The sequence below is a fragment of the Budorcas taxicolor genome, chromosome 3, assembly GCF_023091745.1.
Source record: "Budorcas taxicolor isolate Tak-1 chromosome 3, Takin1.1, whole genome shotgun sequence".
NCBI classification, from domain to species: domain Eukaryota; kingdom Metazoa; phylum Chordata; class Mammalia; order Artiodactyla; family Bovidae; genus Budorcas; species Budorcas taxicolor.
This window is the reverse complement of record NC_068912.1, coordinates 59,718,293-59,736,478: the sequence shown is the minus strand read 5'-3', so window position 1 is coordinate 59,736,478 and position 18,186 is coordinate 59,718,293. Positions and strand designations below refer to the sequence as shown.

Genomic DNA, 18,186 nt, shown 5'->3' with positions numbered 1-18,186 from the left:
CCTATCACATATTTAGTGCTATCCTGGCCTGAAGAAAGATGTAGGAGTCAAGAGAATCAAGTTATTTTCCCAACAATGAAACTGAGTTGATAGTCTCACTGGAGCTCAGGTTCCTTATTTTTATTTTTTCTAAAAAAGTTCCTTATCTTTAAAATGAAGCTTTAGACTAAATTAAACTCGGAGAAGGCAATGGCACCCCACTCCAGTACTCTTGCCTGGAAAATCCCATGGACGGAGGAGCCTGGTGGGCTGCAGTCCATGGGGTCGCTGAGAGTCGGACGCGACTGAGCGACTTCACTTTCACTTTTCACTTTCATGCATTGAAGAAGGGAATGGCAACCCACTCCAGTGTTCTTGCCTGGAGAATCCCAGGGATGGGGGAGCCTGGTGGGCTGCCGTCTATGGGGTCGCACAGAGTCGGACACGACTGAAGCGACTTAGCAGCAGCAAACTTCCTCTAGCTGCAGTATTCTAGAATGCTGATTTTACTTTCTATATCTACATATGTTAGAGTTGATAATAAAGAAACAATGCATATCAGAATTTGATACAATTTTGAAGGAAGAGTTCATCATTTTTCCCATTATAGAAGTCTTTGGTGTTTCCAGGTTAGCATGCTATAAATAAAAGTCTTCCATTTAAAACATCAGTCAGTTCAGTTCAGTTCAGTCTCTCAGTCATGTCCGACTCTTTGCGACCCCATGAACCACAGCATGCCAGGACTGCCTGTCCATCACCAACTCCCGGAGCCTACCCAAACTCATGTAAAGGATATGACAGATACCCATCATTAATACACGACTGAGTGATTTCACTTTCATTTTTCACTTTCATGCATTGGAGAAGGAAATGGCAACCCACTCCAGTGTTCTTGCCCGGAGAATCCCAGGGACGGGGGAGCCTGCTAGGCTGCCGTCTATGGGGTCGCACAGAGTCGGACATGACTGAAGTGACTTAGCAGTACCAGCATCATTAATATGGCTTACTGTGGGAGTGTGGACTACCTATCATAATCTCTGAGGGAAAAGAAGGTGTGATGTGGAAGTGAGGAGAACACGTATAGAATTTCAGTTTCCCAAATGATTCTGATATCTACCATCACAACCCTCTACCACTACTTCCCACTTGAGAAACACTGTTCTGAGGATTAAACGAATAAACATACTCATTAACTAATTCAGGACCATCACTGTATTTGCATTCCAAGTAAGGAACTGTTTTATTTAGGTGTCTGTATTCTTTTTCCACTTCATTGCAAATTACCTGAATTCAAAAGATTTATTTATAGTATATCACTGTCTACCATTCTGAACATCATGAAGGGGAGAATAACTGGCACATTACGTTGAACAATTCATGAAACCTCTATTCTAAATGAAGATAAGTCTACTTCAAATAAGTTATTTCTTAAGAATCTAAACAAAATAAGAATATAATCATTTTATAAATAATTGTGGTATTTTTCAAGTGGATGGGGTGCCTTGGAATACCTTGTATTCTCTAGTTTTTACTCCAAGTAGGATAAAGAAATGTGCAGATATTTTTAAGATAAAATTTCAGTCTTTTATAAGGTTCCTGACAGTAACCTGAAGTTAAAGAATATACCCTGAAGTCAGAGTCCTGGTTTGCTATTATAGCTCTGCCACTTACTAGCTCTGTAGTCTTGAGCAAATTGCTTAATCCCTATAGGTCTTAGTTGCATCAGGTATAAAACGGGGGCAATCATACTTACTTAGCTGTTATATTTTGGATTTTATGAGCCAGTGCATGTAAAGTGTTTGGCACAGTGCCTAACTTCTAATAAGCCATTGTGTCAAAAGCAGGAACTAGAGAGAGTGGTAGTTCACATGTCTTTTTTTTTTTTAATATATAACCTCATAATCTGTACTCCTACAAGCTTTGCAAAAATGACATTTTTTAGTCGCTAATATGAGTTGACGCCAAACTTTCAGCTTTCAAATAGTCTTTGGTGACTTGACACAAGTACTAGTTTTCCTCTGTTATGATGGTGATTTTAGTTTATTATTTATACTAAAATTGTTTTTCTGCTTTGAGAACATGAGAATCTATGTCAAGTACGTTGAACTTTTTCAAAGTCAGAATATAATAAATTAAGTTCTATACGTTTGAAGTGTAATAAAGAGTAAAATTCATGGGGCTGAAAACTGTAAGACTGCGTTTCTAGGCTAGTTCTGCTGCTTTCTGGTGTGATGATTGGGTAAGGCCTATAATGTCTCTGAATCTTAGTTTCTCTGTATTTATTAATAGAATATAGGTAATACTGTATTCATCAAGAATGTCATATTGGACTAGGATGTAAGTGCCAAGAAATCAGAGACTCGTTTTCGTTCACTGTTGTGCATCCAGCACCTAGAATACTACCCGGCACATAGTAGGTTATCAATACACTATTGTCAGATGGGTGAACTGTCTTATTTGAAGTGATCTAATAAATCCTGGAACTACAAACACAAAAATGACGCAGTGTCTTCCCTCCAGAAGTTCACAGTCTGGGTGAGACATACATGCACGAATGCTGCAGCATAGTTAGATGAATGAGTGCTTGGTGAAGACCACCTGTGGTAATGTCGTGATACACAATGCACGACGTTCTAGGTGGCGATGGCACTGGTAGAGAACCAAAGAAAGAATGCAGGTTCAGAAATGCATCTATTACCCCTTTAAAGCACTTCTTCAAGATTTATGGTCAGTTTGAAGTTAAGGCCATGATAGTCCAGAGAATGGTGTTTGTGTTTAGCGAAGGTGGGAGCATGAAATTGGGCACACAACAGGAAAATGGGATTAAAATGAAAGTGCACGTGTTCACACACATGTAGCTATATGCATACATACGTGTGTGTTTGATGGGGAAGAGAGCAGTGGAAATGAGTGAACACAGTTACATAGGACAATGCAGAAAAGGTAATAATGAAAGAAAATAGTAAGGAGGCATAGATATAGCTATTCATTCTAACATCATCCCTTAATAGTACCCATTTTAATTTTTCAGTACTCATATTAGTAATAGGGTGAGAACGAGAGTTAGGTTGGGATAGAGAGTTAGAGGAGAAGAGTGTTTAAGCGAAACAGAGCTGACCTAGGTCTCCAATGACTGGTAGTTTATTTTACTGATTACCTGATATATAACATCTTCACTTATTTGCAGTTTTTTCTCTTTGTTTTTAAGGCTGGAGGCCAATCAACTAATTTTAAAATCTTCACAATATAGAAAGTGGAAACTGCTTTTAAACCAACCTAAATCATTTTTGTACTATTGCATAATAGCAGAATTATGCTTAAAAGTCACCCACTAGTGAAAGAAAAGTGGTTTCCTATGCTATGAAAGGCAGTGTGGGTTTTTATCATCATTTTTAGACTGCTTTTTTGATCATCTCTTTAAAAAATGTGCATACTGATATCTTTCATATGCTGCTTTTTCTATTTAAATCACAAGTTTAAATTTGTTTCTAAGACAAAAGTTTATAATATGGGATCCAAGGGGTCTTTCTTGAAGATGGGTAAACCTTCTGACATTGCTGGAAAAGTTCCATAATTATGAACATTTTTCTGGAGAGGGGTCCATTTTTCTGGAGTGAAAGTGAAAGTGTTAGTCACTCAGTCATGTCCCATTCTTTGCCACGTAAACAGTAGCTCCAAAGTTTATGACCAAAGCAAGATCTTAAGAAAACAGTTTTAATTCATTCACTTAAATCATTATCTTTTTTAAGGACTACTATGGAGACTGAAGTATGTAGTTAAGAGTATTTGAAAGTCATCACTACATATTTTTGTTTATATAATGATCTAACACATTTTTAAAAATACCTTTCAGAAATATCTTGAATCTTAGAATGTGTGTCTTATCACATGGTCTGTCTTGCAGGTTCGATTCCCTTCTCACTTCAGTTCAGATCTCAAGGACCTTCTAAGGAACCTGCTGCAGGTAGACTTAACAAAGCGGTTTGGAAATCTAAAGAATGGTGTGAGTGATATAAAAACTCACAAGTGGTTTGCTACAACAGATTGGATTGCTATTTACCAGAGAAAGGTGAGCCTGTTCTTTAATTTGAAAGCTTTTTAAGTTACTATTTAAATTGTATGTAGTAGAGGTATCTTCAACTTAGCACAAAGTTTTAATATTTTTTACCTTTTGAATTAATCTTATGTAGGACTTAAAGAACTTGTATAGGGCTTCCTTGGTATCTCAGTGGTAAAGAATATGCCTGCTAATGCAGGAGACGTGGGTTTGATCCCTGGGTCAGGAAGATCCCTGGAGAAGGAAATGGCAGTCCACTCCAATGTTCTTGCCTGGGAAATCCCATGGATAAAGGAGATTGGCCAAGTACAGTCCATTGGGGTTGCAAAAGAGCCAGATATGACTTAGCGACTGAACAACAAAGAACCTTATAGCTCACAACTTAAATGAGTTTTCTCCTTGATAGAAGGGAAAGCGTATAGTCTGTATAGATCATCAATTGGAAATATTTTCCTTGTCAAATTTTCCCTACCAATACCTTTTACTTTTCATATGCCATGGCAAGTACATATTAGTGTCCTAATAATCTGTACTTCAAAGCTGATGTAAAGTCACATTAGTAAGACAATATGTAAACAAATATACCCACCTACCCAGAAGCACACAGCCAGATTTAGTAACATTTAATTGTTGGATTCATTAAGATATTTTTCAATCATCATTACTTTACCTTTGGGATAAATTGAGACATTTAAGAAAAACTTTTGCTAGGCTAAATTACCTTTATCTGTCCTTTTCCTTCTTAAATGCCCAGTTAAAGATAATTCATATGAATGAAGTATTTTCATCTTGAATATGTTAATTTTTTCTTTTTCTTTTCCTATAAAACCAAAACATCTAATGTCTCCAAAATTTGCCATATCTAATAATGCCATGAAGCCATATGAGTGAATTTCCTTGGGGAAAAATATGTAAATGCTCTAATTGTAAATAGTTGTTTTTCTAATTTATATTCTTATAAAATATTTTTTTAACACTTGTAAAAAATTTAATTCAGTAAATAGGAAACATAGCAAAACCAAAGCAATGTGAGTCCAGTACAGCCTTTGTATCTCAAAGAGGGCTTCAGATACTCTCTAACCATTAAATTCATGAAACATTGCTGTTAGCATTGTTATCTCAACTGAATGTGTTATGTAGTCAAGAACAAAGTCCAGAGCAACTTAAAATAGATTATAGATGTAGTGAATAAATAATGTGCTTTCATGCTGTCATGTTTGGCTCTTTACCACCTCATGGACTCCAGTCTCCTCTGTCCATGGGATTTTCCAGGCAAGGATACTGGAGTGGGTTGCCATTTCCTCCTCCAGGAATAAATAAACATATCATATTTTCCCTAAATTTGCCAGCACCCATGTAGTGCTTTAAAATTTATAAAAGCAACACTGTAATGTCTCATTTTAATCTTTGAAGTAATTCTATGGGATAGGTGATGCCATTTTCCTCAATTAACTGATAAGAAAATCAGCTTAGAAAGGTTATGCTTTAAATTGTTTGAGCTGTTAAATAACATCTATATTAGCTTCCCTGGTGGCTCAGTGGTAAAAGAATCCACCTGTCAATACAGAAGACACAGGTTTAATCCCTGGGTCGAGAACATCCCCTGGAGAGGAAAATGGCAGCCCACTTCAGTATTTTTGCCTGGGAAATCCCATGGACTAAGGATCTTAGGGGGCCACATTCCTCGGGATGCAAAGACCTGGACTGGACTTAGCAACTAAATAACAACAACTTATTTAATTCTGGGTTCTTCAAATTCCCAATTCCCGGACCACATTAGCCCTTTCAGTTCAGTCACTCAGTCAAGTCCAACTCTTTGCGACCCCATGAACCGCAGCATGCCAGGCCTCCCTGTCCATCACCAACTCCCAGAGGTTACCCAAACTCATGGCCATGAACTTGGTGATGCCATCCAGCAATCTCATCCTCTGTCGTCCCTTTCTCCTCGTGCTCCCAATCCCTCCCAGGATCAGGGTCTTTTCAAATGAGTCAGCTCTTCGCATCAGGAGGCCAAAGTATTGGAGTTTCAGCTTCAACATCAGTCCATCCAGTGAACACCCAGGACTGATTTCCTTTAGGTTGGACTGGTTGCACTCCTTGCAGTCCAAGGGACACGCAAGAGTCTCCTCAACACCACAGTTCAAAAGCATCAATTCTTCGGCGCTCAGCTTTCTTTACAGTCCAACTCTCACATCCATACATGACCACTGGAAAAACCATAGCCTTGACTAAATGGACCTTTGTTGGAAAAGTAATGTCTCTGCTTTTTAATATGCTGTCTAGGTTGGTCATAATATTTCTTCCAAGGAGTAAGCATCTTTTTAATTTTATGGCTGCAATCACCATCTGCAGTGATTTGGAGCTCAAAAAAATAAAGTAAGCCACTGTTTCCGCATCTGTTTGCCATGAAGCGATGGGACCGGAAGTGATGGGATCTTAGTTTTCTGAATGTTGAGCTGTAAGCCAACTTTTTCACTCTCCTCTTTCACTTTCATCATGAGGTTCTTTAGTTCTTCTTCACTTTCTGCCTTAAGGGTGGTGTCATCTGCATATCTGAGGTTATTGATATTTCTCCTGGCAATCTTGATTCTACCTCATGCTTCATCCAGCCCAGCGTTTCTCATGATGTACTTTGCATATAAATAAGCAGTGTGACAATATACAGCCTTGACATACTCCTTTTCCTATTTGAAACCACTCTGTTGTTCCATGTCCAGTTCTAACTGTTGCTTCCTGACTTGCATACAGGTTTCTCAAGAGGCAGGTCAGGTGGTCTGGTATTCCCATGTCTTTCAGAATTTTCCACAGTTTATTGTGATCCACACAGTCAAAGGCTTTGGCATAGTCAATAAAGCAGAAATAGATGCTTTTCTGGAACTCTTTTGCTTTTTCAATGATCCAGCAGATGTTGGCCATTTGATCTCTGGTTCCTCTGCCTTTCTAAAACCAGCTTGAACATCTGGAAGGTCACAGTTCACATATTGCTGAAGCCTGGCTTGGGGAATTTTGAGCATTACTTTACTAGTGTGGGAGATGAGTGCAATTGTGCAGTAGTTTGAGCATTCTTTGGCATTGCCTTTCTTTGGAATTGGAATGAAAACTGACCTTTTCCAGTCCTGTGGCCACTGCTGAGTTTTTCAAATCTGCTGGCATATTAAGTGCAGCACTTTCACATCATCATCTTTCAGGATTTTAGACAGCTCAGCTGGAATTCCATCACCTCCACTGGCTTTGTTCATAGTGATGCTTTCTAAGGCTCACTTGACTTCACATTCCAGAATGTCTGACTCTAGATTAGTGATCACACCATCATGATTATCTTGGTTGTGAAGATCTTTTTTATACAGTTCTTGTGTGTATTTTTGCCACCTCTTCTTAATATATATCTTCTGCTTCTGTTAGGTCCATACCATTTCTGTCCTTTATTGAGCCCATCTTTGCATGAAATGTTCCCTTGGTATCCCTGATTTTCTTAAAGAGATCTCTAGTCTTTCCCATTCTGTTGCTCTCCTCTATTTCTTTGCATTGATCGCTAAGGAAGGCTTCCTGATCTCTTCTTGCTATTCTTTGAAACTCTGCATTCAGATGCTTATATCTTTCCTTTTCTCCTTTGCTTTTCGCCTCTCTTCTTTTCACAGCCATTTTGCTTTTTTGCATTTCTTTTCCATGGGGATGGTCTTGATCCCTGTCTCCTGTACAATGTCACAAGCCTCTGTCCATAGTTCATCAGGCACTCTATCTATCAGATCTGGTCCCTTAAATCTATTTCTCACTTCCACTGTATAATCATAAAGGATTTGATTTAGGTCATACCTGAATGGTCTAGTGGTTTTCCCTACTTTCTTCAATTTAAGTCTGAATTTGGCAATAAGGAGTTCATGATCTGAGCCACAGTCAGCTCCTGGTCTTGATTTTGCTGACTGTATAGAGCTTCTCCATCTTTGGCTGCAAAGAATATAATCAGTCTGATTTCAGTGTTGACCATCTGGTGATGTCCATGTGTAGAGTCTTCTCTTGTATTGTTGGAAGAGGGTGTTTGCTATGACCAGTGTGTTCTCTTGGCAAAACTCAATTAGCCTTTTCCCTGCTTCATTCCGTATTCCAAGGCCAAATTTCCCTGTTACCCCAGGTGCTTCTTGACTTCCTACTTTTGCATTCCAGTCCCCTATAATGAAAACGACATCTTTTTTGGGTGTTAGTTCTAAAAAGTCTTGTACGTCTTCATAAAACTGTTCAACTTCAGTTTCTTCAGCGTTACTGGTTGGGACATAGACTTGGATTACTGTGATATTGATTGGTTTGCCTTGGAATCGAACAGAGATCATTCTGTTGTTTTTGCGATTGCATCCAAGTACTGCATTTCAGACTCTTTTGTTGACCATGATGGCTACTCCATTTCTTCTAAGGGATTCCTGCCCACAGGAGTAGATATAATGGTCATCTGAGTTAAATTCACCCATTCCAGTCCATTTTAGTTTTCTGATTCCTGCAATATGACGTTCACTCTTGCCATCTCCTGTTTGACCACTTCCAATTTGCCTTGATTCATGGACCTGACATTCCAGGTTCCTATGCAATATTGCTCTTTACAGCATCGGACCTTGCTTCTATCACCAGTCACATCCACAACTGGGTACTGTTTTTGCTTTGGCTCCATCCCTTCATTCTTTCTGGAGTCATTTCTCCACTGATATCCAGTAGCATATTGGGCACCTACTGACCTGGGGAGTTTCTCTTTCAGTATCCTATCATTTTGCCTTTTCAGACTGCCTCAGAAGGCTGTAAAGTGTGAGCGTGAACTCCGGGGTTAGGTAGACATTGATTTGCATCCCAGATCAGCCAACCATTAGGAGTGAGAGCTCAAGCAAATTACTTAACTACCTTAAAGCATCAGATTTCTCATCCTCAACATTTAGGTTAAAGTAGAGAATGCAAAAGAAATTAGTTTGGAGAGAAAAAGTAAATAGGTTGGCTCTATTTTTCTTGCCGGTTGAGGTGTGTTTCATACAGTTGTCATGAGGTAATTTGTTAAGTAAATAAATTTTAAATCATCATAATCCCATCCTTCAGACAGTACCTCTATTAACAGTTGGCATATTTCTTCCTTTTATTTCTGTTCTTTTCCTCACTACAGTCCAACCACCTTCAATAGTAAATCTGCTTCCTCCAGACTTTCACTTTCCCCTCAACTTCAGACTGCATGTATACTTAGTCACGCTCAACTCTTTGCAACCCCATGAAAATGTAGCCTGCTAGGCTCCTCTGTCCATGGGACTTTTTAGGCACACTGGAGTGCGTTGCCATTCCCTCCTCCACGGGATCTTCCCCACCCAGAGAGCAAACCCCAGTCTCCTGCAACTCCTGCAGTCTCCTGAGCCGTCAGGGAACCACCACATCACTTTATGTAGGTTTATGATGTGATTTTTTTTTCAATTTTCAAGGTACTTATATATTTAATGTGTGGAATTTTTATAAATATTTATGAAAAATACATATTTCAGTTTTCTCCAGTTTTATTGTAGTAAAGTACATATAACATAAAATTTAATATGTTAACCAAATGTAAGTGTTCTGTTCAGGGACATTAAGTACATGCATACTGTTGTGCCGCCATCACTGCCATCCATCTCCAGAACTTCCTCCTGCAGAACTGAAACTCTGTACCCAATAAGCAGTAATTCCTCTGTTTTGTTGGTCTTCCCAAATATTTATGTTGTATTGGGGGATCTTAATTGGGATTACGTGTATTAATTAGAAGAAAACCAAAATCTTGAAAATTCTTCATAATGAAACATGTTATATTTGTGCAGTTATTCAAACATTTTCTGTTATTTGGTAAGGTTTTAGAAACTCCTTACTTCATACAAGTCCAGTTTCTTTCTCAAAGTTTTTCCTTAAATTTATATTTTGGTTGCTACTGTGAGTATAAGAGTATGGGGGAGAAAACATTTCTATGTTTATTATGATTGGCCACCTTACTAAGTAAATTCTGTTACTGATTTCCTTAGATTTCACTGGAAGATCATCACAGTGGGTAGAGGTGTCATTGGTCTTCTTTTTAATATCTTTTATTTCCATTTTGTTTTATTTGTATATGCTAGAATATCTAGAACAATATTTTAAAATAGTGGGCCTGTTGAACAGTCTTATCATGTTCTCTTTTGAATGGGAATGCTTTTTATGCTTTACCACCAGATATGATATTAGCCATTTGTCTTAGATAAGTATTCTTGATCAGGTTAAGGAAATATCCTTGACTGCCAGTATATTGTATTTTATATTCTTTGACATGTTAATATAAAGAGTTATATTGGTGAGATATCCTAACATTCCTGAAATGAATATCCTTTAATCATGGGTATTATTATTTTAATATCTGCCTGAAATTAATTTGCTAAAGATTTATTTAGGGTTTTTACTTCTATAGTCTTAAATTTTATCAACCTATAGTTTTTGTTTTTCTGGAGTTGAAATTATATAGATTCATAAAATTAGGTTGGAAATTTTCTAAGTTTCTTTGGGAAATTTAAGAAAGATAGAAATTATATTTATACCTTGGAAATGAAAACAAATTAATTCCGTAGATATTGGCCTCTTCAAATTTTTGCCTATTATTAATTTTAGAATTTTATATTTTCCTATAAAATCATTTATATACCTTTGTAATTATCGCTATACTATATTGTTATAGTACTGTTAATTAATGCTATATTTAGATGGATCAATTAGATTTCCTTGAGGTTTGTCCTTATTAATATTCTAAAAATGTATGATCTATTTTAACTATTTTAAAACTTATATTTAGAAATAAACATTTCTGTTACTTAGCCAATATTTACTATTCTATGTATACCATGTATTTTAAACAATTACTCCTAAAAGGTGTAGACCTGCTACTGCTCATCCAAATGATGAATCTAGGTTAAACAGCCTATCTGCTGAGAAGTAGCGCAGTATAACAGGTTATTGTATTGGGCAAGTTGATTGATAGTAAATCCTGATGATTAACAGAAGTGAACTTGGGAATCTCTGAATAATTTACAAATAGAAATAATTCAGTACTTTAAAATAGCCATTTGTTTTAGTATCATGTCAGTGTTAAGTATGTAGGTAAGTACAAAAATGATAGAAAGTTTGGATAGTTTTCATAGTCTTTATTCTTTGACCAAGTGCTCATGAACCAAAAATAGTCAAAGTCATCTGGCAGAAAGACAGAAAGGGAAGAAAATGGCCTGGACAGCTCACACTGTACAGTCATTTTCTAGAGATGATTGTCTCAATAGGTGTGATCCTAAATTACTGCCTGGCTAGACATGACGCGACTGTCTGCTTCGCTCATTCTTCTGTGTCGTGCAGACCTGCAGGCCCCCATACAGGGCACACAAGGCAACCAGTTAAACTTCCCATTCCTACTTATTTTTTACCTTATTTTTTTAGATGTCTTGTTTGTTTGTATTTTGTAATAATTTAGCCATGTATGTAAATTATTTATAAATTAAAAATTGTATATTTATTGGTGATATATACTCAAAGATGTAAAGGCATATTAATCAAAACTCATTGAAAATCACTGGTATAAATATTAGAAACAGCTCTGGACTAAAAGTGAAGACTTATAAATTTGAAACCTACTGTAGCTACTTACTAGTCATATGAATTTGATCAACTTTCTGTTTTATAATCTGTAAAATGGGAATAAGGCTACCTGCCCTGCCTCTCTCACAGTGTTATTTTGAGAAAGAAATAAAACCACATGCATATAATTGTTTATAAACATTATAGATGCTGTGTAAATTGTGATGTTATTTTTTCAGCTTTTAAAATCTTTTCCTCATATTCCATACACAACATAATCTTTATAAAGACTTATTTTAAATAATGGAAAGACATTGTATTTTTAGGATCCAAAGAGAAATGTTCAGAATTTAACAATTTTGTAATTCTAAAAGACTTTTCAAATTTCCTAGAAAGTTTTGATAGCCAGATATTTTAAACAAAATAATCTTGGGAATAAAAAAAATAAAGAGGAAGGAATTAAGGAAAGGAGGATAGAAACATAGACTTCAGAAGTAAGAAACTGATAAAGGAAATCTAGAGTTCTGTAACTTTCAGTCCAGTTCAGTCGCTCAGTCATGTCTGACTCTTTACGACCCCATGAACTGCAACATGCCAGGTCTCCCTGTCCATCACCAACTCCCAGAGCTTGCTCAAACTCACATCCATCAAGTCGGTGATGCCATCCAACCATCTCATCTTCTGTAACCTTAAGTACCAGCATTTTGATGGCAGCAGTGAATTATCGTAGAAATCTCAAGTTTGTTGGCCTGTACCATATTTTGAATGAAAATGTTGAGATTAATAGCAAACCTATAGTTAGTTTCTTCTTTTAATGTTGTTATCATTTAGGGACTTAAAGGCATTTAAAGATTGCCACTGCGTTAGTAATAATAAGAATTTATTGGTTCCCCCAAAACCTTGGGGTTCGATTAATTTGCTAAACTGGCTCACAGAACTGAGAAAAGCTGCTTACTGGGTGACCAGTTTATTATAAACGGTGTAACTCAAGAATAGCCAGATAGAAGAGAGGCCTAGGACAGGGTGTGTAGAAAGGGGATCCTAGTTTCCTGCTCTTTCTAGGAATGCCGTTCTCCCCAAGTCCCCACTGGTTCACCACCTCAGAAGCTCTCCAAAATCCAAACTCTTTCCTTTTGGGGTTTCATGAAGACCTCATTATATAGGCATAATTGACTCAATTACTGCCCTTTGGTGTGAGTGTTCAGTTGCTCAGTCATGTCTGACTCTTTGCGACCCCAAGAACGATAGTCCTCCAGACTCCTCTGTCCCTAGGATTTCCCAGGCAAGAACACTGAAATGGGTTGCCATTTCCTCCTCCAGTGGATCCAGTGGATCTCTGAAGTTTTCAGAGATCGAACCGTTGTCTCCTGTGTCTCATGTATTGGCAGACAAATTGTTTACCACTGAGCCACCAGGGGAGTCTAATTGAACTCAATCCCCAGCCCCTCTTCCCTCTCAGATCAGGTTGTGGTTTTAGTTGCTCAGTCATGTCCAACTCTTTACAACCCCAAGGACTGCAACACCCTGTCCTTCACTATCTCCTGGAGTTTGCTCAAACTCCTGTCCATTGAGTTGGTAAAGCCATCCAACCATCTGGTCCTCTGTCATCCCCTTCACCTTCTGCCTTCAATTCTTCCCATCATCAGGGTCTTTTCCAATGATTTGGCTCTTCACATCAGGTAGCCAAAGTATTAGAGCTTCAGCTTCAGCATCAGTCCTTCCAATGAATATTCAGGATTGATTTCCTCTAGGATTAACTGGTTTGATCCCCTTGCTGTCCAAGGGACTCTCAAGAGCCTTCTCCAGCACCACAGTTTGAAAGAATCAGTTCTTCAGCACTCAGCCTTCTTTATGGTCCAGCTCTCACATCAATACATGACTGCTGGAAAAACCATAGCTTTGACGAGATGGATCTATGTCATCAAAGTAATGTCTCTGCTTTTTCATACGCTATCCAGGTTTGTCATAGCTTTTCTTCCAAGGAGCAAGCGTCTTTTAATTTCATGGCTGCAGTCACCGTCCACAGCGGTTTTGGAGCCCAAGAAAATAAAGTCTGTCGCTGTTTTCATTGTTTCCCCATCTACTTGCCATGAAGTGATGGGACCAGATGCCATGATCTTAGTTTTCTGAATGTTGAGTTTTAAACCAGCTTTTTCACTCTCCTCTTTCATCTTCATCAAGAGGCTCTTTAGTTCCTCTTCACTTTCTGCCATAAGGGTCGTGTCATCTGCATATCTGAGGTTGTTGATAGTTCTCCCAGCAATCTTGATTCCAGCTTGTGCTTCATCCAGCATGGCATTTTGCATGATGTACTCTGCATATAAGTTAAATAAGTAAGGTGACAGTATACAACCTTGATGTACTCCTTCCCCAGGTCAGGTAGTAAACTGAAAGTTCCAACCTTCTAATCACAGTGTTGGGTACCCTGGCAACGAGCCACCCTACTTAAGTTACCTATGGGCTTTCCCAAAGACACCTCATTAACATAAAAAAGACACCTTTGCCATGCTCAACTCAGGAGATCCAAAGGCTTTAGGAGCTTGTGCCAGGAACTAACACTAAGACCAAATATATATATTTCTTATAATAAATCATAATATCACTCTTGTTTTCTCTGTTTCTCAATTACAGGTTGAAGCTCCATTCATACCAAAGTTCAGAGGCTCTGGAGATACCAGCAACTTTGATGACTATGAAGAAGAAGATATCCGTGTCTCTATAACAGAAAAATGTGGGAAAGAATTTTGTGAATTTTAGAGCAACAAGATGACATCGGAGCTCACACTCAGTCTTTGCACTCTGTTAAGAGATGAGGTAGAGCTGAGACCGTCCTTAAAGCAGTTACCGAGTTCCTTCATTCCAGCGACTGAGTGAGGTCTCTGTTCCCGTCATCCGTGTGTGCACTCTGCATCCCCCTCTGTAACGAGGCACCGCTGAGCAAGCATTGTCTGTGCCGCAACACAGAACTAGACCCTCTCCCGCTTCCCTTTGGTTCGTCATTCTTCTCTTCTTCTACATCCATTCCGTCCTGTTTCATTTCCATTAATTTTTCTGCAAATAGTGCTCATTTTATTTTCTTGGTGTTTCAAATGGGCAGTGTTATGGCTATGTGACTTTGGAAGGGAAGGATAAATGTTGCTTTTAGTAACTCTTAACCAATATTTGTGTTGGTCAGTTGCTTGAGGATATGCTTTCTAATTATTTTTACTTTGAATAGCTCATACTCAGTTTTTGCCAAAACACTGGACAGTTTTTAAAGATAGAATGTCTTTTCACCAAGGATATTTACACAAATAAAACATTAACTTTCCTAGAACTCACTAATGCAGAGTAGCTAGACCCAGCAGTTTGGATTCGCACAGATCAGAAGCTCTGTGTCACTTCACTGCCTTTTCTGTCATCCTCCCCTTGAGTAAATACGTGGCCAACCTGTGCAGTGTGACAGTTGTGTCTCATTTGCAGGAAAAGCTAATAACATGGATCATAATCATCCAGATCCTCTCACTTGGTACCAGCACTTATGTAGGTATCAGGAGCAGAGTTCTAGGATTTATAAACTTTAACTTTCCATAAGGATTTTAGACAGTATTTTAATAGAACATGACTAATGAAAGTGACAAATTTGTAAGTTTCTCAAAGAGTCCCCATTGTAAACTTTTTAAAGGAAGAGAAATGAACTAAAAAGAACATTGATGTGAACAAACACTCATCTAAGCCGAACAAATACTCATCTAAGCCAAACAAATGGCTGGATTCTTGTAAATGATATAGAGGCACTTTTGTTTAGAGGTATTTTGTTTGTTTTGCTTTGCTTTGTTTTGTCACAGTTAAGAACAAAATTTGTTGCCGGGTGATTATGCTGGTGTACTGTATGTGTCAGCCTGAGACAGAGGCACTGCTGCAACTTCAGCTTTCATCCTGTGCCTCGGCAATGAGGAAAGGGGACAAAACTGCCACAGTTGTATTTTAATTTTGAGGTGTGGTATTTTTAGATATGTCATAATTTCTAGCTTCTTTCAGTAAATGGAATTATGATCATGCAAATACAATTTTAGTATTTGTTTTTTTAATATACTTTTTTTTGCCAGCTGACTTAATAACATTGCTATCATGTGGAAATTTCAAGCATTTTTGCCCATTTTGTTCACTCTTGAGAATCCATGGCTTAACTCAATTTTTTAATATTTTTTTCTTTGCTCTTAAATTTCCTGTCTGGTTTTATCTCTGTGTGTCAGTGACCTATCTTAAAACAACACACCAAAATAGTTGAAAATAAACTATGTTCATTTTTATGATCAATTTACATGCATATAAGATGAGTTGTGTTTAATCAAACTGATCTTAATGTATATAAACACTTTGCTTCATTATCGGTGCAGGTAGGTCACTGATTCTGCTTCTTCTCATGTGTACCACACCTTTGTAAAACTTTTGAAGATGCTGGAGAAATCTGCCTGAGATGTTCTCTGCATCAGTCTGTACATCTTTTGGTTGTCAAGTGTTTCTGCATGGTCATGTCACTTAAAGCTGATACTGATTTGTTGGTCCACTTATATTTAAAATGTGTAAGGAAAATATGAAATACTTTGCTGTAGCAAATTTTATGTAATAATATATCATGTTAATAAATCTAAAACATCATTTGTATAAAATAATTTAGGTTTTTTGTATTTCATTTAGACCCAAGAACATGCTGATCATGTATTCAATATGTATGCTATAAATGCCATGGTACCTATGTTGTATATTATTGTAAAATTATTACATAATAATTTTAGTAAATCATGGGGTGACAATTTGATTATTACATTTTTAGTTTTCAGTAATTAAAAAGATTTCTATGAATTCTTAAAAAACAAAAAAGAAAATCATGAAATTACTACTGCCTGGCACAAATTTGCTATAAAATCTGCTTGGGTGGATGACCTGTAGGCACGCATTGGCTTTGAGGGCTATTTAGCCATTCCATTTAACTTCCCATTTGAAGGATATCAGCAAGCTTTGTCCCAATCCATCAAGGGAGTCTGTTTCCAACCACTCAAATACACTGAATTAGAATATCTTAGAATTATATAAAACTCCCAGTTTCAGCCACAACTTAGCCAAAAATAAGATAAAAACTTGAATAAGTGGAATGAATCAGTATTTAATCCAGATTACGTTATTTGAAACAGAAGAAATAATGAGGAGATGACATTGTCAGGAAAGGAGCCATAGACTGAAAGTCAAGGCATCTGAGTGTCAAGCCTTGTCTGTCACTATCAGTAGTGATCTTGGCCTCAGTTCTCTTATCTGTGAAACGGACGAGTTCCATTAGGCAGTTTCCAAGGTCCCTTCTAACTTCCCCATGTTTGATGATTTTTGACCTTCTGAGGGGATAACATGCTTTGAAGTAAGTCTCAGTAAGGTGATATTCTAGGGCATCTTTCTTCTCCTTAATTCTTGCAGTGTTCTTACAGTTCTTCAAATATCATGAGAACCTGGTGTCTGTTCTGATTCCTTCCTCCTTCACTGATGCTAAATATCCAATTGATATCAAACTGTCAACCTACCAAAATGATATTGTGGCTTGTGGGCATTGCTGTCTTGTTCTGATATGTTCCTGTGGTGAGTGCCCATTGGCCTGAAAATACTCATTGTAAACCTAAAAAAATCATTTTTCTTTCCTACTGTTTTTTCTGCTTGTTGAAGAATCAAATGAAATAATGTATGTGAAAGCACCTTGTAAACTGTAACCTATCAATGTAAAATGTTAAGGTGTGTTGTTATTTCATTAATTACTTCTTTATTTAGAATGGAATTTCCTATGCACTCCTGTAGCTAGGAAATGCTGAAAACAACTGTGTTTTTTAATTAATAACTGCAAAATTAAAGTATCTTGAAAGGATAGAACAATTTGAGTGTTGGATTCTACTTAGTACCCTTATTTCCTGATTTATTTTCTGTGTATACTTCAGATGCTTATGGATGCCTAATTCTTATGTATTTGGGTAAGAACAGAGCAATAGAGGGTCAAATGGCCACTAGCCTATTCTAACTGGGTGTTTACTGAGAAACTGCTAGATTTATTCCATAGTCTCTAAAGTGTTTCTACTTTTCCCTAATACTATTACTCTAAATTACTCGTAAAATAATATTTTAAATATTCATATTTTAAAGATTAACACTAGAAGAGCCCTCACCCTTACTTTGTAATAGTGAACTATGAATTTATTTTTTTTTCTTTAGAGGTGTTTTTGAGCTTCATCATTACTTCTGGTTTTAGCCAGGTTGACTAATGTGTATTACTATAGTTGTCATTTACCTCAAGAAATACCTTTTTAGGTAATTAATAACTTACCATTTTTTGCTTTGTTACTACAAACGTTTATAAACATTGATGCCTTGTATAACCAGTGACTGCTTCATTTTATCATTGTTAAGCTCATGTAAATTCTAGTTTCTTCATTTCTGTATGTAACTGGTTCTAAAGATCTGGGCATATCTTCACTCCAGAACTATCATTATTTGAAATTCCCTCAACTTTTCTCTTACAAATATTGGATATGATGTTAAATACCTTCAGTTTAGCTTTG

At 37.2% G+C, this 18,186-nt stretch overlaps 1 protein-coding gene across 1 annotated transcript in view; it reads left to right on the top strand.

Annotated features, from left to right (window-relative positions):
* PRKACB (protein kinase cAMP-activated catalytic subunit beta) overlaps nucleotides 1-14,622 on the top strand; it is a 142,141-nt gene extending 127,519 nt beyond the window's left edge. Inside the window, exons 9-10 of the mRNA XM_052636692.1 lie at nucleotides 3,884-4,048; nucleotides 14,243-14,622. Of these exons, the coding sequence (XP_052492652.1) occupies nucleotides 3,884-4,048; nucleotides 14,243-14,368 (291 nt within the window). The 3' untranslated portion in view covers nucleotides 14,369-14,622. The remainder of the gene's footprint in view (nucleotides 1-3,883; nucleotides 4,049-14,242) is intronic.
* Nucleotides 14,623-18,186: the final 3,564 nt, after the last annotated feature.